General features: G+C 36.9%; 1 protein-coding gene across 1 annotated transcript in view; it reads right to left on the bottom strand.

Annotated features, from left to right (window-relative positions):
- Positions 1-27,287, bottom strand: part of LOC127619812 (CUB and sushi domain-containing protein 3-like) — a 639,489-nt gene that overhangs the window by 227,783 nt on the left and 384,419 nt on the right. Inside the window, exons 8-10 of the mRNA XM_052092811.1 lie at positions 22,752-22,839; positions 20,484-20,608; positions 14,568-14,689 (exon numbers count right to left, since the gene is read on the bottom strand). Of these exons, the coding sequence (XP_051948771.1) occupies positions 14,568-14,689; positions 20,484-20,608; positions 22,752-22,839 (335 nt within the window). The remainder of the gene's footprint in view (positions 1-14,567; positions 14,690-20,483; positions 20,609-22,751; positions 22,840-27,287) is intronic.

Genomic DNA, 27,287 nt, shown 5'->3' with positions numbered 1-27,287 from the left:
CTGCCAGCACTGGGTGCGTGGCTGTAGTATCACCCAAGCATATAACAGTTGAGGCACAAAAAAACAGGACTAAGAGCACAAGTCATCTTTTGATCACCGGTCAGGAAATGACAATGATCCAGGAAAGCAAAGAAGTTATATATTTCAACTACCTATGGTCCACCTACAAGTGCATTAAATATGCAATATTCTAATTGCATTTTATACCATAGGGCTGTTGAATTCTTTATTCTAAATGGTTAACAATGTTCAAAGGTGTGCAATTATTTTTTAGTAAACAAACATCTATGAAGTAGTTCCAGGTCTTGACCGCATAACAGGTCCATATAACTTCAGCAAATTATTTCAGTTATTTCATAGAGCGGTACAGGCTGCCACAGCAAAACAAAAACACTGGCTAAGTATAAGATCGGATAAGTATTAGGGATGCACCGATACCACTTTTACTTTTCCAATCCGATTCCGATATCTGAAATCTCAGTATCGGCCGATACCGATCATGAGCCGATACCTGTGCTGTTGTTTTTTGCATAATCAGTTTAGAATATCTTTACATTATTGTGTGGAACTAATTGAGGGTGCTCTGTAATATGAAAAGAAACAAACCTCTATCTACACATTTCAATGTAAATGTTTGCAGTATCCTAATATGAAAAACATTTTTGTTAAATAGCAGTAAAATTAACAGAAATTCCAGTGTAAGTCTTCAGTAGAAACAAAGCCACTTTTCTTTGCCAATACTTTTCAACTTGTATCTTGACTTTAAATGATTCAGATCTCTTTTTTGGTCTCATTTTAGTTTTCAAAATATCAGTCCATTTTTCATTCGCATAGTTATTTTTTCACTTATATATTTTTATAATTTGTAAGCAAATAATAGTGATTATAAGAATAAATTATTATTCTTATTATCATTATCATTCGCTTAAAATGTTTAAATACAACATTAATATATTCAATCACGCACCTTTAACTAGAAAACCTTCAGGCTTTTATTTTGACATTCTGAACTCACCAGGAAGTCCTGTAAGTGGTACATAAGTGAGTTCACAGTAGTTTCATTTGCGTCTTCATATTCTGGTAAAATGTTAGGTTCTAAATGCATATTATAAGTGAATTGAACTATGTGCATCTACATCTGAGATGCTGTTCTTGAGTAGCACTTAAATATTGTGCACCGCCGTGAAGGCTAAAAATAGCCGCGAGTGCATCACCAGCCTGTGAGTGAATTTATGTCAACAGAGCAGCGCCATTCACTAACGCACGGGTGATGCGTATACTAAATATTTACCAATTAAACTCAGCCTTTTGTGATTCACAGAGCTATCGCATGTTTTCAAGTGGTTTTGAATAAAATGCACAAGTCATATGAACTGCTTTAATGGTGTTTTTATGGTTCTTTATATTATTTTTGGAGCTTGAGAGTAACGAACATAACTAACACATAGTACACACAGTACCCTCTAAAAGCTTCAGTATCAGAGCTGATACCGATCCAGGTATTGGATCGATGCATCCCTAATAAGAATGACAAACAATGTCTATAATATCATTTTTCATATCCGTTGAAAAGCGGCCTTTTGCTCCCTTTCGCTCTCACCCACACACACTGACACATATATGTACACACACACGCACACACACACACACACACACACACACACACACACACACACACACATAGAGACTCGAGTCGTGACCAACAAACAGAGCCTTGATCTAAACACACCCAAACGACTTGATCAATGCAACTGTTTCTATATTATCCTAAATAACTTTTAATATGAAAATGTGTCTATGTATTTCGCCTTAATCGGCCTCCATAGTGGAAAACACTCTTCTTGGTCCCCTTCTCCAATTCTTTCACTCTCACACACACGGACACCCACACACGGACACACATACACAAGCAAAAAAACAGAGCATTCATGTCAACTTCAAACAGTTGTTTAGCAACAGAAAATCTACAAGAATGGCATCACTCACTACTGCTGCTGAGAAGTCTACTTAAACATACATCTTGGCAATTTGAAGCAAAAGTAACTGCTTACGAGAGCTGGAGCAAAAAGAGATAATTTGCACATGCAATCTCTCTCAGTCACACACACACACACACACACACACACACACACACACACACACACACACACACACACACACACACACACACACAACATAGTCTAGTATGTTTTTAAGCGATTTAAATTATGGGGACACAAGAAATGTCCTCATAAACCACATTTATGGCATAATACCTTTGTAATTACCAGTTTGTAACTTAAAATATTATCCTGGTAAACCGCCCACACACACGCACCCTTGTTACTCCAGTGCTTAACAGCAACACAAGCCTCCGTTACTAGTTCTCTGCTATGCGTTGTGACCAAATTACGACCTCGTCAATTATTCCTTATCAAATCAAATCAAATCACTTTATTGTCACACTACCATGTACACAAGTGCAACAGTAGGTGAAATTCTTGTGTGCAGTTCTGATCAACATAGCAGTCATGACAGTGACGAGACATATACCAATTACAATAAACAACATACTTACACAACACAATTTACATATCAAATGTACACATACTTACACAACACGATAAGTATATACAATACACACAATATAGAATACAAAATATACAATACAATAAGTAAGGAGTATATGAAATATATATTATATATATATATGTATATGAAGTAGTATATTGAGGAGAATATGTTGACATTCCAGTGTGAGATTATAGATTAATAAAGTGCAGTGCTATTTATTGATCCTGATAGATCAAGTGTTCAACAGTCTGATTGCTTGGGGGAAACAGCTGTCATGTAGTCGGCTGGTGCGGGTCCTGATGCTGCGATACCGCCTGCCTGATGGTAGCAGTGAGAACAGACCATGACTCGGGTGGCTGGAGTCTCTGATGATCCTCCGAGCTTTTTTCACACACCGCCTAGTGTATATGTCCTGGAGGGAGGGAAGCTCACCTCCGATGATGTTCCTGGCAGTTCGCACCACCCTTTGCAGGGCTTTGCGGTTGTGGGCGGTGCTATTGCCGTACCAGGCGGTGATGCAGCCAGTCAGGATGCTCTCTACAGTGCTGGTGTACAACCGCGTGAGGATGTGGTGGTTCATTCCACATTATTTAAATAAAGGCTAAATCTGGCTCTAAATTCTGAATGGAAAAGCCACATTTGAAGCGGTTGTAAAATATGCTGATATAAGTGGCCACACAGCAATTTAATTCTATATGAAATTTTGCACAATTCATTGAAAATTCTTTGATCATTATGTAGCTTGGCAGCTTGGCTAATACACTATAAAGCCCTGTTCACACCAGCAGCGATACAGAGCAACAAAGAGACACAATCTCAATAATTTTCACTGAGGGCAGAGTGACTTCCAATGACACGAGAGACAGTGACCGCTGGCGACAAGATGTGGCCGTGCGAGCGACATGCCAAAGTGGAGAAAATGTAACTTTATGCAAATGATGAGTGACATTCAGGAGTGTCTACCAATGAGAGAGAAGGCTGTGGGGCTCATCATTTGAGTGCACGCAAGACAGAGGAAAAGTAATAATGTTGTGAGCAATTTCACTGTTCAGTATCATTTGACTGTAACCACATGTATGGATATAATAAAACAATGATGCATGGAAAATCATGTCAGAGACAGCTGGCATTCTGAGTGACTCCGATTCATATTTTGATAGATTGTTCACCTTGTTAATATGATGCAACGAGCACTGCTGCAGGTTATATAAAACACTCTCCCTTGCAGAATATTCAGTTTTAGAGGCAAGATAAATTATTCCTTGTCAAATTTGAATGATTTCTTGTTTCTTGTTTCTTGATGTTTTACCAGAAGATCTTCCAAAGATTTGGCCAGTTGTTTAGTCCACCTTATGTCGTATTCACACATACTCCGTGAGCGGGGCGTGAGCAACACATTGCGTTTGGGCTTTCAAATGGGCTGCATCTCTTTTCTAGGTTCCTAAGGCAATGGCAGGCAGTCACGTGCACTTGTTTATCAGTGTACTTGGTCGTGATTGGTTAATATATCAAAGTCACTTTCGAGGCAAGCCAGTCCACTTGGCGGTCATCTTTGGAATGCTCTCGGGCAGGCTGGGCAGCTATTTTCTTTGTAAACAAGTGACATAAAAATACAGCTCCTATCTACTTGAATGGAGAAAGAATTAAATTTTGAAAAATGTTAGTCAGTATGCAGACCTGTAAATTGTAGTGTAAAGCTGGTTCGGCTTAAAAATTGTTTATTTGTTTTTGTGTCTTTTCAAATATCTCCTGATAATTTAAGTGTTCTACAGCACCCAGAGCCACTGAGTTCAGTGTGAGCCACGTGACAAAAATAGGCTCTACACCGAAACTATTGCTCACTGCCGCGCCTGGGACGCTTCACCTCGCTACTCACGCATGCAATGTGAAATGAAAACGGGCTGCTTACGACCTGTTTACAGATGATATGTGAAATTGCCGTTAGAGTGACAACAGTAGGAATGCCCAATAGCGATTTCACAGTACAGAGACTCGCGACATCCAGCGACAATGTCAATGGTGGTGTGAAGGGGGCTTAAGATTTGAGGAAAGATTGTATATTGTGATTAATAAATCAAATTATTTTCACTAAATATCTTGCACTACATAGATTTTTGTGCAATCAAATGTTCTTTAGATACAGAATGTTTCTCCTGCTACCTGCAACCGACTAGCAAGAAGTAAACCATGTGCTATGTTTGGAATAGCATTCTACTATTCTATTCTAAGTATGGTATTATTATTATTATTATGCTTTTCCGAACTTAGACATAGTTCATGGCTGTGACATTACTGAAGCCTATTGGCTATTTAGAAAAAGAGATGAGCCCTTCGATATGTCGTGGCCAAACTTTGTTTCAATTGGAAATTTGCCAACACAAGGAAAAAAGTCCTATTGATTTCTCTGCGTCTTTTTGGAAAACTTTTGTCATTACTGTTGCCGTTTCTTAATGAGGCACTAATTTTAATGAGGCACTCAAGGGCATGTGTCATGGTAATTTTACCACTGGGTTTGCACTGTACCTTACAACACCCCTTAAATGTGGTAAAATCACTGTAATTCAAGGTCTTTCATTGCTTAATGCTAACAGTGTCTTGTGGAAACATAGTCTCATGAGAATTCGTCATGACTTACAAAACATACAAAACATATTAATCGTGAAAAATTATGACTTATACATCAACTAATCACATACGCTTCACGACAAACATGTTCAGAACCCGGAAGTACTTTCTTTCATATTACACATCAGCACTATGAAAATTCCTCTGTTTTGAGTGACCCGTCTTAAGAGAGCCAATAACATTGACTCAACAAATGGCGTGAGACTATCAGTTTATTTGACCAACTGCAGATGGGGTCACATTCAGAAAGCTGTTTTGAAAACAATGTTTGTTTTTGCAATTCCTTTTGGTGGCCCTAGTGGCACATAAATATTACTAATTTTGATGCTGTGCACATTCTTCAGTTCAGTGAATTTTCAATCGTGTCACTCAAATAAGACTATTTCAGTCTCACCTGCAGTATTTTTCAGTACTATCATGTCAGCCCTCCAGCACACAGCGAGCTGTCAAGTCAGGACCATGTCAAATGACAGTTCTGATTAACAAAACTCACAGTCTCCACATGATGGCAAGATATGTTTTTTCTGTTCTGAAAACTATAATTTAGCAAGAAAATGTGGTTTGAATTCAGAAAAATTTGTCAAATTTAGTATTTTTCTCCCTTATGCTGTATTAAAGGGTACAAAAAATTATATTGGTTGAAACTTAGATGACGTTGATCAAAAGATTTAAATATTTACATGATCAAAAGTGACAAGAGGGGCCTTAGATTTTAAGTTTTCTCTTCAAAATGGGTGTGCTTTTGGCTCCGGGTCCCTGTAGGACAGGAATGCGCTATAAAGAATAATTAGTTCTCCTTTCATCTCTGATAGTAAAAAGCTATTAGAAACCCCCTAAAAAAACCCCTAAAAAACCTGATGTAATCTTGGGTTGTGGAAAAAATACATCATGATGAAAAAGGAAAATTTGCTTCTGGGTATCTCCTTATAGACATAGATAAATCACATGATTAAAAAGTATACAACTGTCTATCTCTATCAAGTAGAATATATATATATATATATTCAATCACTTCCATTTCATTTCTGTTGGATTAATCCCACTAAAATCCTCAACCTGACCACCCTGACCAGCAAAAAAAAAAAGATTCCACCAGCCAAGTTTTTACTTTGTATTAGCTTCTTTTTTTTAATATAAAATGGAATATATATATACACACTACTCAGCCACAACATTAAAAACGCCTGCCTAATATTGTGTAGGTCCCCCCCTGCCGCCAAAACATCACAACATGAGATGCTATTTTACTCACTACAATTTTACAGAGCGGTTTTCTTAGCTACTGTAGACTTTGTCAGTTCAAACCAGTCTGGCCATTCTCTGTTGACCTCTCTCATCAACAAGGTGACCACAGAACTGTTGCTCACTGAATGTTTTTTGTTTTTGGCACCATTCAGATTAAATTAATAATAGAGATTGTTGTTTGTGAAAATCCCAGGAGATCAACCGTTACAGAAATACTCAAACCAGCCTATCTGGCACCAACAATCATCCATACGATTATCTAATCAGCCAATCCTCTGGTAGCAGTGCAGTGCATACAATCACACAGATACAAGTCAGGAGCTTCAGTTAATGTTGAAATCAACCATCAGAATGGGGAAAAAATTGGATCTGAGTGATTTGGACTGTGGAATGATTGTTGGTGCCAGGCTTGAATATTTCTGTAACTGCTGATCTGAATTTCACACACAACACTCTAGAATTTACTCAGAATGGTGCCAAAAACCAAAAAACCTCCAGTGAGCAGCAGTTCTGTGGATGGAAATGCCTTGTTGATGAGAGGGGTCAACAGAGAATGGCCAGACTGGTTCGAACTGACAAAGTCTACGGTAACTCAGATAATACAACTACAGTTAATCTTAGATAACAGCTCTGTACAATTGTGCAGAGAATAATAGTGTCTCAGAATGCTATTCTGAGATGCAGTTTGGCGCTGTTTTGGCGGCACGAGGGGAACCAACACAATATTAGGCAGGTGGTTTTAATGTTGTGGCTGATTGGTGTACATACAACCCCAATTCCGAAAAAGTTGGGACAGTCTGAAAAATGCAAATAAAACTAAAATGAGTGATTTGTTAATTATATTCACTCTTTTCTATTTTGAAAGCACTAGAACTAAACATTATATGATGTTTTACCTTGTGAATTTCATTACTTTTTGGAAAAAGTACAGTAACTTTAAATCAGATGAGTGTAACACAGTCCAAAAAAGTTGGGACAGTCGAGTGTTTACCACTGTGAAACATCACCATTTCTTCTAATAACATGTATTAAGCATTTAGGCACTGAAGACACAAGTGTGTTAAGTTTAAAAAGTGGAATTTCCCCCCATTCATCCATTATGCCGGTCTTCAGCTGCACAATTGTAAGGGGTCTTAGTTGCCGTATTGTCTCAACTAGAGATGGTCAAAACTGCAGGCAGGCCAATCTAGCAGCCACAATTGCTGCTGAAAATTCCAGGACATCCCTGGAAAAGACAGTGCTGGATGGCAGTATATGAGCTCCAAAATATTTTACATATCTGTCTGCATTCATGGTGTTCTTACAGATGTGCGAGTTACACATGCAATTGGCACTGAGACACACTTGGCCCATACAGACACTGGCTTTTGGACCTGACGCTAATAACAGCTTGGATGGTCCTTTTCCTCTTTGGCCTGGATAACACGATGGCTGTGTTATTCACTATTTGAATCTATTTTAAATGTGGACTCATCGGTCCAAAAAACATGGTTCCACTGTTCTAATTTCAATGTAAGATGAGACCAAGACCAGAGAATTCAGCTGCGCTTCTGGACAGTGTTGATGTTGGGTTTCTGCTTTGCATAGTAAAGTCTTAGCTTGCATCTGTGAATGCAGCGGCGAATTGATTTAACTAACAGAGGTTTAATAAAGGAATCCCAAACCCATGTTCATGATGTCCATAACAGATTAATGATGTTTTTTAAGACAGTGATGTCTGACGGATCAAAGATCACGTGCATTCAGAAGTGGTTTTCGTCTTGCCCTTTATGCACTGAGATGTGACCATATTACTTGAATCTGTAGAGGGTGAAATGCCCATAATCCTTCCAATTTGTCTTTGGGGAACATTGTTCTCAATGTGCTGGATTATTTGCTGAAGCATCTCTTGGCAAATTGACAAATATCAAATTGTCATTGCTCTTGGACTAGGCTGTTTTTGGAGGCTCCTTATATACTATGACACGATTGCCTCACCAGTTTAACATCTGTTTCACATCACCTTGTTATTTTAACTTGTCAAATAGTTATTAGTCTTAAATTGCCCCTGTCTATATATATATAAATGTGTGTGTCTGTTTGTTTGCCCTAAATGAAGACTAAATAACATTGAAGAGAAGAGAGCGTCCCAAAAAATGCTACCTTAATTGAATGGTCACAACCAGAATGGACAAGTTTCTGCCTGTTGTGATCTGACCTTTGATGTTCCCTCTGAGGTTAATGTCCAATCTGGGCATCAATCTCAAATGAAAGACCAATGGGGCGATAGCATTGTAGTTTCTGCTTGACAAATCAGGTTGCGCTCCATTCAAGATGGATAACTACACTCTGAACAACACCCACCTATGAATGCACAGAGTGATATTTAACGCTGTTGTCTTATGACTTTTTCTTCAAGGCCAGAGGACAAAACACATGCACTGTAAATGAGGATGGAAACAGTGTTTGCCTTCTGCAACGGTATTGATTTTCATATGCATGGAAAGTAAATCAAGTAAATATCTCTGCTAACAACCGAGGCCCAAAGCGCCGAGCTAAGCAGAGAAAACAAATCCCTGGGTAAACCAGTGATGCGTTATAATTATCGTTATCGTCACTGCTGTTGTTTATCAAAAAAAAAAAAAAAAAAACTGACATTGTATCCTCCAGTCTCAAAATCCAAAGGTCTCATGGTGGACTGTAAATTGAATTAAGCCTGTGCAGACCCTCCAGTTCACTCTCACCAAGGTTAAAACAGAGAGTGCAATATACTGTAAATAAATTGGCACATTTAAATCGTGTCTGCCAAAAATAAGCAAAGCAATAATGTTCAGGGCTGTAAGTGACAATTAGCTATTGCTCACTTGACTAAGGGCACAGTAAACTGGCAGCACTAGCCAGGCACTATTTCAATCTCGAACTGAAATGCACCTGAAATGCACTTTTCTGTCACAACTAAATTCCTCTACTGTAGCTGAATGACTTTTGCCAAATGCTTTTTGCATAATTTAGTGAAACCCACCTATTGCACTTAAAAAAAAAAAAAGAAAAATTGAGTGCTAAAAATGCAACAATTGACAAAAGCTTTTTGTACAGTTAATAGTGTGACAATTAAGGGGATAGTTCACTCTATAAATAAAATATTGTCAGCATTTACTTAACATCATGTTGTTCCAAAACCATCATACTTTTTTTTATTTTGTGGAATGCAAAAAGGAGATGTTAGGCTCTGACAGCCAGTCACCAACTGTTTTGTTTCCAATTATGTCACCTGTAACTGAGTAACATTTTATGCTGATACAACAAAGCAGAAATAAGTTATAGCATTACAAAAAATATTTATTCTATTGTCCAAAAATGTCTCCAAGTTACAAAGGCCTCTCCAGACAAATAAAACGGACCCACTTAATATGAGGTGGCCTTAACTACTATGTACTTAACCATTTGTTAAGATGTACTTATTATGTACATACATGTTGTTGCATAGTAACTATATTTAAACAACGTGCATTTAATTACATTTGTAATTACACTGTTTACCCCTAACCCTAAACCTTTTGAGCCATCACTGAGTCTGTGCCATGTACTTGGTGGCATCTCCTGGTAGCCATATGCAATTAGAAAAAAAGATCCTCTCTGCCCATATTTGGATGTCTTTAACCTCTGGCTGCAGTGAACAGAATCCTAATACAATTGGTTCCATGATGCTGGACAACATAATACATAATTTCCAATGAAGTCATCTGATCCAGGAAAGCTAATATGTTTTTACAATAATATTTACAGTGCAAAATTATCAATCAATTATCAAAACAGAACACTTCTGATTTGTCTGCAAATTTCATAATGCCTTCATGCATTGTAAAGTACAGCTTCTAAGCTTTAAAAAAATACATATTTTGTGTTGGTCATGACTGTAGTTATTCATATTTTGATAATTAATTTTAAGGGTTAAAAAAGTACTCTAGACAACATATACTTGGTTAATGCATTAGAGTCAACTTCAACACTAAAACATATTTAGAGCCAAATGCAACATTATGTTTCATCCTCTCATAACCTAAAAAGGCCTTGTATGCCATTAAACTGGACAATGTTATGGCCATAAAAAAAAAAAAAAAAAAAAAAAACACTTTCTTAGGGTAGTGGCTACAAACTCTTTGATTTATTGAAAACAACAAGCCAAAGCCAAGTCTGCAGGAAAACAAAACAAGCGTCTCTATTCATGCTGGCAGAGTTCCAGACCTTTTAAAGTGGTCAAATGCAAACTAAAAAAACTTTAAAAAAATGTAGGTACTGAAAAAAGAGACAAAAACATCTCCATGCCCCACAAGGCTTTCATGCTACCCTCCATCCATCATACGATGGGAAAATGTCCAGGCGATTTCATCACGGCCCTCTGAACATTCTGGTCCTGAGAAAGTTGCTCTGTGAAGGATGGCTTTTCATCTCAAACTTTGCGTGATTTTGGCCCTGAAGAAGTTTAGGAAAATGTATGACTGAATAGTCAAAGCAGTAGATGTGAATAGTTTAAAGGGATAGTACACCCACAAATTAAAAGTTATTAATTTATTTAACCTCATGTTGTTCCAAACTGATTTGACTTCTTTCTGCCGTGAAACACAGATGGGGATGTTAGGCAGAACAGCCTCAGTCACCATTAACTTTCATTGTATGGAGAGAGAATTTGTAAAAAACATTTCAGTGAAGGTTAACATTCTCCCCACCATCTCTTTGTGTATTCCTCGAAAAAAAGAAAGTCTGTCATACAGGTTTAGAACATGTGCTTGAAAAAAGGTTTTCATTTTTGGGTAAACTATCCCTTTAACCAATGTTTGAATGATCTGGTTACAAGCATGGTAGCACTCAGGTCCCTCTTTTTTACATTTAAAAAATGCATCCTGAAAGTACCAACCTGGATAAGCGTAACACTTCTTTATAGACCTACAAGTAGGCAGGTAAAGAGAAGGTCAAACTTACTAAACAGAGAAAAGGGTGTGCTCTTTTTAATTTACTGCCTGCGTGTAAAATTTCCACTATCAGCAAGAACCAATCTCAGAGGCCTTGACTTGAGGTTAGGAAGAAATTTCAGGGTTTTATGTTTGTTGCGCTCGGGAGGTCTGCTATTTAGAGATGAATTGCAATGTTAGTGACTCAGATAACCTAGAATCAATTATGAGGTCTGGCACTGACAAGGCAGAGACAGCTGAGGTGCTGTTCTAGTTGTTATTATAAATGTGGGGGAGAGTGATATCCATGTCCTGAGTCACTTCACTGCCTGTTCATCACTATGAACTCCTACTGAAAGCAACTGTTGGTCTCTGAGAAGACACTGATTAAAAGGGATCACTTCATGCAGATTTATTTCCTTGCCATAAATGCCTTTGGCTTGCTCAAGGGGGCTTGAAGACATAAAGACATGGTTTTCTGTTTAAGTTGTTTTAAAACAATACGTTGTGAAAAGCACTATATAATGTTCACTTTTCTAAAGAGATCTATTGACATGCACTTGTTCTATACATGGCGACAACAGGAGTGTACCTTGGTGTCACTGGCTGTGTATAGTGTTTTGAAAAGGCCAAATGTATTTGGAATTAAAGTGATACCGTAGCACTTGATGTTACAAATAACAGTGTTAGCAAACTGCACCGGAGCTGCAGACATCTGAGTTAATTTGGAGTGTTTACATGCAAGACGAACCATATTTTAAAGCACCCTAAAACTAATCTAGTTTCTCTTTCTGGATGGCTATTCAACTTGTACAAATGAGTAGTTTTGCAAACCCTACTTCACACACACTCATCTCTCCTCCCCTCGACATGGCACGCGCTGCAAAATGTTGGAATTAAACTGAAGTGTGGCTATAAAAACCACAACAGCAATAAAACAGACACTGTTCATCTTTATAACACATAACTAACAAAGCCCATCATGCAGTTTCCAGTAAAAGTGTAAGGGCTTTGTACTGCAATGAGGTGGGTAGAGAGGTGTTTGTAGGGGGCAAGGCTACAAAAACAGGCAAAAAAGTACAAGGGAGGAGGCCAGGAGCCATCTAATAGAAGGCCAGGAGAAGCAGGGCAGGCAAAGGAGCAGATACCCATGCTCTCTCTCCCCCTCTATCTACTTCAGCTGCAGCATCACCACAGGCCGTAGACCAGGAACTGAGCAGAGCCATGCCAGAATACTAATGTCAATCTGTGGAACTCTGGAACACCAGACTGATGTACTACTAGGGGTGGTAGAGATGTTGATGTTTTAAAGGGACAGTTTATCCAAAAATTTTAATTCTATTATTTACTCATGCTCATGTTTTTCCAAACCCATATGAATTTCTTTCTTCTGTGAAACATGCCTCATTCACCATTCACTTTCATGGCATTTTTCCGTACGCTAAAAGTGAATGGTGACTGAAGCTGTCATCGTTTCTACTGTGTTTGACAGGAGATAGAAAATCATACTAGTTTAGAATAACATCAGCATAAATAAAGGATGGCAGAATTTTAACTATTGGGTTAAATATCCCTTTAAGAGAACCTTGGTCTCAGGGCAGAAGCTGTTCAGTCCCCAAACACACATCATATTTAAACAGTGCGGTCCCACAAGTGCACATACACATGCAATTTATGATTAGCAGGTTTAAAGGGATGTAATAACACATGCATGAAATATGCATTATTTACGACAGAGATGGACTGGGACCTGTCCTGGCCCATCACAACCCACAGTCTAAAATTCTGAAACGATCTATTTGCATTTTTGTAATTTAAAAAATTTATTTTCATTACAACTTATATTATCAATCTAACAATTTGAATGAAACGTTGTATGAAAAGTAAAAATATTCACAGGCATGTGGTCTTTTTTAATGACAGCATGCATTCGTGTTGCCATGAACTGGCAAGTTTGTGCAAAACCTGATATCAGTAAATCTGACCTTTCGTACAAAGGAGTAAACATGGCCAATTGCTTATAAAATATAATGAATAAACTGCAGACCTAGAAATAGGGATGTCATAAAATATCGATTTATTTTTTATTGTTCAGCATGTTTATCAATACATTTTTAAGGCATCAATATATTAACATCAGCTGACATTTACATTTGTAGCCTAATTTGTGCATTTTCAATTCACTGTCAGTTGCATTCAAATCTAACGTAATAGCTTTGGGAGACTACATGGGGGAGACATAACATTTACTGAAGCCGGTCAGGGCATGAAAAGGCACAAATATCATACACAGCATTAGCAGTTTTGTGGACGGAAAAGCCTTGTTGATGAGAGAGGTCAACAGAGAATGACAAAGTCTACGGTAACTCCGATAATCGCTCTGTACAATTGTGGCAAGAAGAACAGGTTTGCGCTGTTTTGGCGGCACGGTGTATCATCCAGTAATGACAACATCCGAGTAAATGATCTATGTCCTCTGATAATGATTTGGGCCAAATGTAATAGAAAACTGTACAAGTTGAGCTCTGTGCAGCTGCAGAAACGGCGAGCCCAACGTATGTTTGATATTACCTTTATAGAAAATAATTGTTTTGAATTTTAGAGCAGGCCATGTCGTCTGCCAAATGTGACAGGTGCTTGGACCACTTTAATTTACCCTGCCGCTCACACTTAAATAAAGTATGAGAAATATGTTTGAAAAGACAAAGAGAATTGTGCACCGAGCGACCCAATATATATCCGAAAGAATCCTGATATATATTGATAATAATCTGATAAATATTCAGATTATTGAATGTGAAAACGGCATCAATCCCAAGCCTACCTAGAAATAGTGCAGATTTTTGTGCAGTATCTTTTTTTTTTTTTTTTTTCAAAAATACTAAAATCTTTTTTTTTTTTTTTTTTTTTGTAGTCTCAGACTTTTGGAAACCACTGTTCTGTGTGACAGTTGTTTCACATTGTGGGAATATTCTTTCCATTTAAACTACCTGCAAGAAAAAGATCATCCAAAACAACAACAACAAAAATCTTTAAAAGCATGAAATTCAGCTAATGTTTCTCCAGAAGACAGCTTGCATTATCAAGAAATAAAACAGATGTTTTCAGCATTGAACTTGTAAAAACAGCTGAAGGTGTGCTTTTAGAATATGAAAGATATTACTGCATTAATATGCTTATCACACACACATTTGTGCAGTGTGATGCTGATTTTACCTTGTTTAGGTTGCTGGCTGTAACGATCCACACACACTGGGAGTTGCTTTCGTACTGAATGGGGAAATTCGGTGAGGTAAAAGTCCCAGACGGACCTTGAAGATTTGATCCGCAAGTTTTCACTATTTCGAAAGAGTGAGAGAAAAAGAAAATAGCAAAATAGAATTAGAAATGTGCTTTATCTTCAAAAGCCTTTCAAAGTATCTGGTAGTTTCAGCTGTGGTCAGCGGCCACTTAAAAGTTTCTACTATTGATTGACTTATCTCCAAGGATTGAGTTTCACTTACCGCTTTTAATGTTTTAGCGGGATTTGTATGGCTCATATCAGATATAACCCACAAGCCTTAACCAGTCTTCCATGACCATCTTAATTTGTCAAAGATTAGCAATCCAATCAAACCCTCAGATGACTAACTTCATGGTGGCTAAACCAGTTAATTTAAAGCAGGCTTAACTAAACACACTTGGGCCTGATTTGTTATCTTAATATAGAAATGTCAGTTATAATTTGCTAAGTAGACACGCTTGGCTGTTTCTCTCCTAAAGCCAGTGACAGAGATATTGACGACAACAGGGTTTTACGCCTTCTCAAATCCAGCCTCTTGTATTTTTGCCATATTTATCATGCTTGATGTCAAAGTGACAGGGCTTTGATGAAAAGACAAGGAGGCATTATCTCCAATGGCACCAGGATGGACTATCAACATCTTGATTGCTTTTGAAAATGAAAATGTATTATCTTGGGCATGCACGGGGGAACTGCAAGGCTCCTTCGGGCCTGAAAAAAAGTAATTCGCTCGTCAAGGGGCTTCTAATTAGAGAAACATCCTGTCAAAAGCCTTCTCCAGTCTGGCATTCATAATAAACTTCAGCTTCAACTGATGAGGTATTCATAAAGGGAGAATTCCAATAAACCTATTGTATTTTCCAGCAGTGAGAGTTTAGTGCAAATGTGTGAATCTTTACTAATGGATAGTTGACCCAAAAAGGAAAATTCTCTTATCATTTACTCACCCGTATGCCATCCCAGATATGCACTACTTATGTTCTTCTGCTGAACACAAATTATGATTTTTAGAAGAATATTTCTGCGTATTGTAGGTCCTCACAATGCAAGTGAATGGGTATCAAAAATTTGAAGCTCCAAAAGGACATAAAGGCAGCATAAAAGTCACCCATATGACTCCAGAGGTTCAATACATATCTTCAGAAGAAATATGATATGTGTGGGTGAGAAACAGACCAATATTTCAGTAATAGTTTTAACTACAATTCTCTAATTTCTTCTGCTTTTGTTTTTGGCTTTTCACATTATTTGTGAAGATCATCACCTTATGGCCAGGAAGGACAATTATTAGTAAAACAAGGACTTTATAGGTATAGAGGATATAGATTTAACCACTGGAGTTTTATGGATAACTGTTATGCTGCCTTTATGTGCATTTTGGAGGTTCAGAATTGTGTTACCAATTCAGTTGTGGACCTAAAGAGCTGAAATATTCTTCTAGAAATATTTGTTTGTTTAGCAGAGGGGGAAAAAATCATACACATCTGGGATGGCATGAGGGTAAGTAATTCATGATGGAATTTTCATTTTTGGGTAAACTGTCAATTGTGAAAAATATTAGTTCATGTTACAGATATGTCATGTGACTAATATGCATATCAATAAACCATTAACTAGTTTTGTTTCAGGGCCCAAATTTTACATTTGATTTCAAGTGCATGTAAACCTTTTTTAATATAGTATGAGTTGTGTTTTCTTTTACATTTTTAAGGATGAAGGCATGTCATGCAACCTGTCTTTCTTGGCTAGCTTCGACCAAATGACAAATTAATTTGAGAAAAAATATGGTAGAGTTGGTGGACGAATGGCCTTTGGCATCAACAACAAAATATATGGTAAGTATTTCTTCTTCCCTTTTAAAAGTCCTTATAAAAGCAAATGCACTATTCTAACTATACATAATTTTCTGCATTGATGCATTGTTGCAACATGATAGTTGCATTTTATTATTTGCATTTAGTATAATTTTTTCCATGCTCTCCATGACCCCAGCACAGACCTGCGGCCCATTTTTAGGTTGTGACCAACCAGTTGAGAACCACTGTTGCCAAATATTGTAAAGAGGTCTGTTAAACCAACGCTTTACAATTACCTCTAATTTCACACAATAACAGGTTCACTGGTTTAAATCATAATATATTTGATCAAGAACCAAAAAATGGACAGGGAAGACACCCAAGCGGTGCCCAATAAATGGATGAATTGAAATTTATGATTAACTCAGCATACCACTGGGATGTCATGAAAATATAGATCTAGGCAATTTTCTGCATGATTTCAAGTGGCATCTTCTCAATTAGTTTGTGCAGTCTGTAGCCACAGGAACAAACAGGCACCCAAGTGACATGAAGGTAGTGATTAAGCAGAGAACTAAAAGTCAGAGCCCCACTGAGACAAAGCCCCGCGCACTTCACATGTGTGTATAAGAGAGAAAGAGAGACAAAGTCTGGACAAATGCAGATATACACTGCTCATGCATGCAAAGTGAGATGGTCTGGGTTCTCGAGTATGTAACTGTTTGAGGGGATGGGGGGGCTTTCCTTTTCGTCTTCCCACACAGTGGGTTGCCATGTTCTGTGAGCATGTAGACCCCCAACGAAGAAGACAGCTGTCAAGATAGCTGCAGGCACTCTTCAACACAGATCTTATTCAGCCAGCAGTTACTTGAGTATCACACAGGATTATTTTCATCCCTGGCAGCATTTTGGTGATTAAACAATTTAACAGTCTTGAATCTTTCTCTTTGACCTGGTTTAAGTCTTCTATTATTATTCTAGTGTTTGTATTGCATTCCCTTTTTCTCATTCCATCATGCTATCTCACCTCTTAGTCCTTTCCACAATTATCTTGAAGATTTCACCCAAAAATAAAATTTAAATATTCTGTTTATCATTTACTCGCCCTTATATTGTTCCAAACTCAGACTTTTTTGTATTTAGTTTTTTGTGGAACACACAAGATGTTAGTCTGAATGACAGTTTTAGGCACCATTTACTTTCATTTTATGGGAAAAAATATGAAATGTCGCCTTTGGCTTGCTCACTGGGAACATAAAGACATTAAGACATGATTTTCTATAAATCTGTTCACTGGGGACATTAAAACATTTAGGCATGACCAGTAAAGCTGCTTTGAAACAATGTGTAATTTAAAAAGCACATTACAAATAAAAATGTCTGACAATAAAAGTAAATGGTGATTTGATTCTAACATTCTGCCTTACATCTCCTTTTGTTTTCCATGAATGAAAGAAAGGAAGAGAAACATGGTTGAAACAACATAATATCATGATGACAGAAATTCATTTTTGGGTGAACTATCCCTTTAAAGCTTAAGTGTGTAATTCTTTCTTGTATCCCAACTTAATATGCAGAGGCAAAAGTAAGCCATTTGTACAGTAGGCTAACCTTCCTGAAAAGTGTAAACACCATTGCTCTACAGTGCTATCAAAACATTGCTCTGTTTCTTTGAGCGTCCCAACCAGGGGTGTGTTTCCAAAAAGCAATGTTAGCCAACTATGGTCACAGGTTCCATTGTTACCAACATAGATCAACAATTTGGTTTCCCCTGAAACCTTAGTTTCAACAAACATTCCAAACAGAATCGCATACAGCTCTCCATCTGTGGATAGAAGCATAGTTTCTTGTTTGTTTGCTGTATGGACATCATTTGACTTCATTGAGGCTTATCTTTTATTGCATATATATTTTTAATTTTGTCAAGACTTTGACAACATTTGCATGCATATAAAAAAACTGCTTATTCCAGGGTTTGGAAGAAAGATGTGTTCAAATGTCACGTAAACACAGATGCAGCCATTTAAGGGATTTAAGGCTGTTGAGAGAAAGCACTTAATCATATACGGTTTCTGTCAGAGAACATGTCTTATATGTGTTTATATGAATGCATACGTGAAGTTCTTATATATTTTTGAAGAGTGCACTTGTGCTTATGTTCTCAAGTGTGTCGGGGAAACCTGAAATCTGATGTAAAGGGAAACCCCTATTGCAACGCAATGTATCTGTTGCATTTACATAGCACCTGGCTTTCGTGTCATCAACAGGTTTGCGAATTAAACAGCTTTCTGGAATATGTGTAAATGAGCTATTATAATTTGATATCCTAAGAAGTTATTACTCCACCCCCTTAGTAACGTCATTAATGATAACTGAATATGGTTGAACCAACGTGGTCCAAACAATGGATGGGCGACTGTTTCGGGAAACAGTCATCAATAGCTAGTTAATTTCTCCAACGATGCATCGTTCTATGTTGGTTAAGCAGTGAGTTACAAAGTTGTACAAGAAACACACCCCAGCAAAACACATCAACATTGGCTCAACCAAAGCTGTGAGTTTGGGGCGGGACTATCTGTTTTCATTATTTCCTCATTCATTATTATTTCTGACATTCCGTTTGGTGAAGCCAGTGGTGCAGAAATGACACACTTCACCTTTAAGATGATAAGAGCTACAAAATAATGTAGTGCATACAGTGTGTGTCTATAAACACTTAAAAAGTCAATGCCTGCTGTTATTCCTGTAGTTGCGTTTCAGTGTGCTGTACTGGTCTTACACACAAGCGACAACAAATTATGGACAAGCTGGTGACTTAAGAGTTCATGGAAGAGGTCCAGAATGCTACATCAGTTCTTGCTGTGACGTATATCTGTGCATGCTTGTACCTTCCCTGACAGCTCAATTACGGCTTGCTAAATGAACAGCCTTGGCTTGGCACTCTCGCCTGTAGCAAAGCAGCCAGTGAGAAATTATCTATAAAATTAAGGGACAGGGTGAGCAAACAATTCATTACTTGGCAAACGATAACCTGTCACTTTTTATCCTACCTTCACAAAACAATGACAAGAACTCCAACTTAAACAAGACTTTTAAATTTGTTTACAGCTGATGGTAAAGATATTTAAAATTAACAATGAACTGTGCCTCCCCACCCCCACTCTCAATATTTGATTTCCACTCTATACAAACTTTATACCAATGCATATTGTTTAACAAGCCTTTTATTAATTAGAAGCTTTACACAAAGGTACAGTATGTATATACACTAATTAAACAAATCCTCTTTTGCTTAAAAGCACTTTGGCCTGACTGCCTAGAGTGACTCTTATGCTATCCGATCTTTTAATCAAGAATATTGTCATTTCAAAATTCTTTCAGTTTTAAGCATCAAGATAACTTCCAATTGCCCAAATACCCAGCTTTATTTATCCCTTGTATATCCTGCCATATTTGTTGTTTTACACTCCCTGACATTTACACTGTCCTCTACTGTGAAAATGGGTCATGTCAGCACCAAGCATAAAGATTAGAAGACTCCAAGACACTGGAACAGGGTGTACTAAAAACAATTACCACCCTGAATGATCAATTACATCATTAACCCTCGACCACAATTTCTTGCCTTTATTTTACTGCACGCTCCAGCCCTAATGCCACAAATGCCTAATGCCACACACACACACACACACACACACACACACACACACACACACACACACACACACACACACACACACACACACACACAAACACACACACAGACAGTGTTTCATTAATTTATTCAAATAATGATCAAATTTATAAAATACCTCAACCTGAATAATTAGATTGAGAATATGTACAGTATTACCTCATACCGAGGAAATCAAATAACATACATAAAGAATATTCTATATAGGTTAAATCTTATATTTCAGAACTAGGCCTTGAAATAGTATATAAATAACTGAATGAGCCTTATATCAAATTTATGCTTATTGTATTTCAACAGAAAGTCTCTGCTCACTCTCAGATATACAGATGTGGTTAGAACGACTATAATAGACTCACCTCTACAGACAGGTCGATGGTCACTCCATGCTGCAAACACCTCAGCCACTCTCTGACAGGTGATGGTCTTGGAGCCCTGGAGAACGTGGTCTTCATCACAGGTGAATTGGGCTGTGGCACCAATACTGTGAAAGGGGGAATCAGTACAAACACACGCACACAAAAGCAGAACGACAAAGATATCAGTTCCTAAACAAATCCAATAGTGTAATTGAATAGCAAAACATATAGGCTAGGTTCACACAGTCAGTGTTTCGGATTGACAGCCGTATTTACTAACAGGTTTGACTCTCAAATTGTCTGGTACATTCAGCGGTAAACAGAACTAGCTTAAATAATGCATGTATGGACAGGCCACCAAAGTCAACTCTATTCTCTAACTTCTGATAACCTTGCATAATGCCTGTAACCATAGTTACAGAAAACTAAATATCAAAACTTTTTATTGCCTTCAAGAATTATTTTAAAGTTATATTTTTGGCTTTTTTTCACCTTTATTGATAGTATAATGGACAGAGAGAGACAGGAAAGGACCGAGGATAAGAGAGGGATTAGGATCGTGAAAAGGACTTCACCTAAGATGCTACCACAGGGCACTTACCCACAAGGCTACGGCTCTGACAAGGATTTCATTTTTATTCTAAACTATTTGGGGCAGTTCCCACAGCTTCCATCTTCTCAAGAATCTGGTCAAGAACTCTCTGGATCTTTATCAGAGTTATTATTCACTCTCCAATTGCAAAATACAGATATATTCTGCCTTTTTTTCATAACATAAGAGGGTATGACAGCTCTACTACTAGTGATTGACAGAAAAAGAATAATGCCATATGTATGTCTACGACTTGACAGACAACTATTTATCAAATGTGTCTGTTTAAAAAGCACATATCAACCTAACTCGCTCTCAAAATTTGGTAGATAGTCCTGAATATTTAAGGGAGTAAATTATGTAAGATAATGCGGTTGTCACTCTCCAAATTTTGTATGAACAGAACGTTATAACACTCCAAACAGTACTGACAACCATATCCTGCTGAGTGAATGTAGCTATACACAGACACAAACTTTTGGAGTGAAGTATTGCAAGCTTGACAAGAGAGGAATAAATAAATGAAAGGATATCAAAAGAGCATCTTATCTTCCTTCCTTACTCACAGTCGATATGGTAGTGCTTCTCCTGGATACTTTTTAAACTTTAGACTAGAGCTTCCTCTGCTCCTTTCAAACTCTCCCTTGAATTTGGGATTTCACAGCACTCAACAGAAATTGCTCCACATAGTCTGACACTGACCATTCATATGATTCCATTTGAGGAAATCACAAACAGGACTTGTGCAAGATGGTGCGTGATCTTGAGCAAAAGGCCTTTTTCTCTGCTGGCATTGCATCTAACACCAAAATATCACACAACTTTAGCTGGAATCTGCTGCAATCCACGTTTCAAAACAGCATGGAATTACTGCTGGTCCTAATTGCCGGACAGTAGATGACAGTAAGACATTCAGGTGCTACAATATTAATGACAGGTATAAGTCCAGAAGTGTTATGGCAGTAAACAAGTTTCTTCTCTCTTAAAAGCTTAAAAACAACATTTTGAGAAAATAATGAAATATACAGTATTTGAACAATATAACATAATAGTATTTTTTTATCATATATTTTTGTCAATTAACTGTTAAGATTATACTCAATACATTATAATTACCTTGCTGAGTCAACCTTAAAGTCATAGTTCATAGGTCACAGTTCAGTTCAAAATGAAAATGTTCTCATTATTTGCTCACCCATACTCATGTTGTTTCAAACTTGTTCTGTCTTCAGGAAAACACAATAGACAATATTAGGCAGAATGTTAGCCTCCATAGTAACATTCACTTTCATTGTATGGAAGAAAAAAAAAAAAAAAATGCAATGAAAGTGAAAGGTGACTGAGACTTACATTTTGCCTAACATTTCCTTTAGTGTTCCACAGAAGATATGCAAGTCATACAGGTTTGGAACAATATGAGGGTGGTTAATGATTGCATCATTTTCAATTTTGGGTGAGCTATCACGTTAAACAAATTTATTTACAGAACATTTATTAGCCAACCAACTAGAAATTGTGCTTGCAACAAGTCAATAAACATTTTACTTGGAGATTTTGCAGTTTTCCTTTCAATGTGGAGGTAACAGTCACTAGATTTGACTACATATAAGTTGATTTATACACTGGTCTTCCTAGGGGACATTTAATGGGAATGCACAGTACCGAAGGATGGTTACCTAAAGTCGTTGCCAATACGCTTGCCATTTTCAGGTTCCCCCGGGTCTGGACAGGAGTTAGAGGCCTGTTTGATTCCTCCTTCGTTTACTGCAAATTCAGAGCATAGTTTGCTGTTAGATACATTCAAACAATTACCAACACAGTATTGTCAAGCAATCCTCATGCAATTACGCTCAAATGATTGCATGTAGTATACATAACACTTGCTCTAGGATTTGAAGAAGAGGTGGAACCTTGAACACACACGTACACGTGAACACACACACACACACACACACACACACACACAACAAATGTGCATCAGTGTAGTTGTCTCTTGGTAAGTGTGTCACATTATTGTGAGTGCAGAAATTCTTAATAAAATAGTTATTATCAGACATTACATATATAACCTTTATTTAACCAGGATAACCTCTCTGAGATTAAAAATCTCTTTTACAGGAGTGTCCTGGCCAAAATAATGCTTATACAGATTTTAATATGAACTACTTTCAGGAATATTTCAATAGATTTATAACAACTGCATTAACAAATGACAAGAATATTAAGCTAACACAACAAATAGCTATGGTTCATCCTGCTTTGGCTTCTTTTGGAACAATTTTTATTGGTGAAGCAACAATAAATAATGCTTACAGACATACCAAATATGGTATTGTTTAAGTGCTTATATTTTTTCTTATGATAGTACAAGAACTTCTGGATAACCTGAAGAAAAAAAAACAACAGCTTCATGTTCACAGTCTTTTGCAGTTGAAACTAGTTGAAAAAATTATAAAGTTGAAGTTTGGAGTAGTAGGCATGACCCATGTGAAAAGTATGTAGAGTAATAATTTTTGAAAGCCATGTCAGTGAGTGGACGTGACTTAAAATGCAACACACACACACACACACACACACACACACACACACACACACACACACACACACACACACACACACACACACACACACACACACACACACAGGTGTTTGGAATGATGAAATGAATGCTCAGTAAATATTGCATTTAACCAAGCAGTTAATATTTGCTAAGAACAAAGAGGTTTCTACATAATAATGAATAAATGCAAACTATTTTAACATTCACACAAGTACAGCAGTGTGCAATGACTCCCAATGAATTGCAAAACACACTTTGCCAAAAAATGTTATGCACTCTTACTTATTAAAAAAGCTGCATGACCCTCCAGAGCAATATTTTGAATTATCAGACTTAAAGGGATAATATCCTTCCATTTATAATTATTTGTTTACTTGTACAATTAAATATTTTTACACAAAATTGCCATAAAGTTTTATGAAAAGTTTTCACCTTCCCCCTGAACCCTTTTTTTTTTTTTTTGCTGCTGTGCCTTTAATGGGATAGTTCACACCAAAATGAAAATGCTCTCATCATTTACTCACCCTCTTACTATTTCAGATTTGTATGACTTTCTTTCTTCTGCTGAACATAAATGAACATTTTTAAAAGAATATCTCAGCTCTGTTGGTCCTTCCAGTGTAAGTGAACGGTGGCCAGAAAAAGCACATAAAAGCAGCATAAAAGTAATCAATATGACTCCAGTGGTTAATCCATATCTTCAAAAGCTATATGATAATTGTGGATGAGAAATAGATCAATATGTATGTCATTATTTAATATACATATACACTTTCACTTTCACATCTGAAAGTCACATAAAAGTGGATATTTATAGTAAAAAAACTGGAGTCAAATGTTTTACTTTTATCTGCTTTTTGGTCTTTCAGATTTCTGGCCATCATTCACTTGCATTGAAAGAACAGAGCTGAGATATTCTTCTAAATATCTTCACTTGTGTTCTACAGAATAAAGAAAGTCATACACATCAAGGATGGCATGAGTGTGAGTAAATAATGAGAGAATTAAAATGTTTTGGTGAACTATCTCTTTAAACACCCTCTTCGCATGACAAACGAGATACAGTGCTTTGCTGCAATTATTGCAAGCAGTAGATTTGCTGTCAAGTCTAATACATATGTAGTTTTTAAATGCCTCATACTTCACATATTTCTACTGCTTGATTCACAGAAGGATATGAGCTGCTTGTGCTGATTATGTTTCAATTAATGTGTTATGTCACTGGGCAGAAAGTTTTAAGTTCTGGAAGTCACATATATTTATGGTACAATTAACTAACCTCAATATAAGAAAAATCAAGATAAATGTGATTATCACTATGACCCATTTAAATGTTTTGTTTCTGTCTTAGTACTAAGTAGTGATTCATATCATATTCATATAGCTTCTTTCCTGCAGCTGTCACCCTACTGAACTCTAGCACTGCATCCCGGTGACAACTGACTACCCCCACCCCCTCCCCCCGGACACTACCCTATTCCACCCATTCTGATCTATTATTTATTTAAATGTATATACTGTAAGTACACCTATACATAGCCATATTCTACTACTCTTCATACTATTCATCCTGTACATACACTTATACTTACTGCTCTTATAATGTTACCACACTGCACATAGCTGTACAATTGTACATATCTATCTATATGGTTCATACAGATTATCCATATTTACTGTTTTTCTTACAATATATTCTGCTAATACACTGCATATATCTATATTATTCTACTACTATTTTAAATGCCACTGTTACTAAATTGCACATATCTGTACATGTTGTTCATACACTGCTCATATTACATAGCCATATTTATTCTGCTCTTATAACACTGCAATATATTTCTGTACCTGCCTATGCACCACCTGTCTATACTTGATAATAACATTGCACCTTTCTGCTTTTTTGCACTTCTGGTTGGACTCAAACTGCATTTCGTTGTCTTTGTACTTGTACTCTGCAAAATAACAATAAAGTTGAATCTAATCTAATCTAATCTATAATTATGGTACTGCTATCTTAGGTAAGTGTGTTTGCATTTGATTAACTCCATGTTCAAAAACTTTTGATTCTTAAGACAATCTTATAAGGAACACTGGCTTCTTCTAATTGCTGTGAGGAGTGATTCAGACTTGTAAACACAAGCAGTGAGGCAGCTCTGGGCATATTATAGAGGCCTACAATAAGAGGCCTACAATATTACTCACTGTCTCTACAGAAAATAGCTTATGTTTGAATGATGAAGAGGTGGAAGTGTGGTCAGGACACAGAGAGCAGGCAGAGCGGTAATGACAGACAGTGGACAGTATTTGTTGTCTTACAAATGCACAGGACAACAACGAGGGTTCAGATTGGACAGAATTATATTATTCAAGAGTTTGCTAGTTTTAAACATCACCATTTAGGGATGCTGAAAGAAAAAGGGCTGACAAGTAATTCTTCACACTTTTCTGCAAAGACTCACTATCTTTTTTTTCCATTACTACGCTATTTGGGGATAAAATTACTTTAAACAGATGAAATCTGTGCCTTCTTCATTACCTACTAAATGAAAAGGAGCTATTGTAAAATGGAGCATATTCAAATGTCAAACCAATACAAATATTGATTTTGTCAAAGCTATTTAATACTCTTTTAATATATGCATGGGTAAAACTGTGACTAACATCAAAAGCAACAGATTGACAAAATGGGATTTTACTGTGTTTTGCACAGCTTTGAACATTGAGATATTCAGCCCACACTGTGACAAGGTTAATGACCATGAATATATATGTGATTAATCCATGCTTATTATTTAAAATCACTCCCACTCGTCTGGTAGATTTATTGCTATTTTTACACATCAAGTACTGCTTCTATACCTCTCTATATAGTCAAACAATAAATTACAATAAATTAAACAAAAACTCTATAGAGTACAACAGTATTGTCATGTTCTCTGTTGTCTTTTGTTTTTGTGCTGTTATTTTGAAGGTTAGTTCTTCTGTGACGTAGGCAGGCAGAGGTTGTGGATCTATGTGCAGCTTTATTAACAAAAGAGGGGAAAACTCAGGACAAAAGGGAAACAGGAAAAGGGAAAAAAAACAAGGAAACCTAGTACAGAGCATAACACATGCAAGAACTAACAAGGAAACAAGGAAACTAAAAGGGCTTATATACAAAAAGGAACAAACAAGGGAATAAGGAACACCTGGGGAAATAATCAGGGAAGGAGAACTAATCAGGGGAAAACCAATCATAAAAAAAAACTACAAAGGACTACAAAAACCCAACAGGAAACAGGAACTAAACTTAAAAATAACAGCACAAAAACAAAAGACAACAGAGAACATGACAAGTATTGTCCAAACGTTTTAGGGACTTTTGTGAATTTTGTAAATTGAGGATTTCTTAAAAAATAATTCCATAAATAGTTTATCAATTAACATTATACAAAGTCCAGCAAACATAAAAAAGCTAAATCAATATTTGGTGTGACCACCTTTGCCTTCAAAACATCACCAACTCTCATAGGCACACTTGGACACAGTTTTTGTTGGTTGTTGGAAGATTCTAAGCATCACCACAGTTCTTCTATTTATTTAGGCCATTTCAATTGCTTCAACTTAATTCAATTTAAATTATAATCTTAAGATAAATGTTTTTGTG

The sequence above is a fragment of the Xyrauchen texanus genome, chromosome 26 (genome assembly GCF_025860055.1).
Source record: "Xyrauchen texanus isolate HMW12.3.18 chromosome 26, RBS_HiC_50CHRs, whole genome shotgun sequence".
Lineage (NCBI taxonomy): Eukaryota > Metazoa > Chordata > Actinopteri > Cypriniformes > Catostomidae > Xyrauchen > Xyrauchen texanus.
Note: the sequence above shows the minus strand (reverse complement) of the source record. Positions and strands in the feature narration are given on the sequence as shown.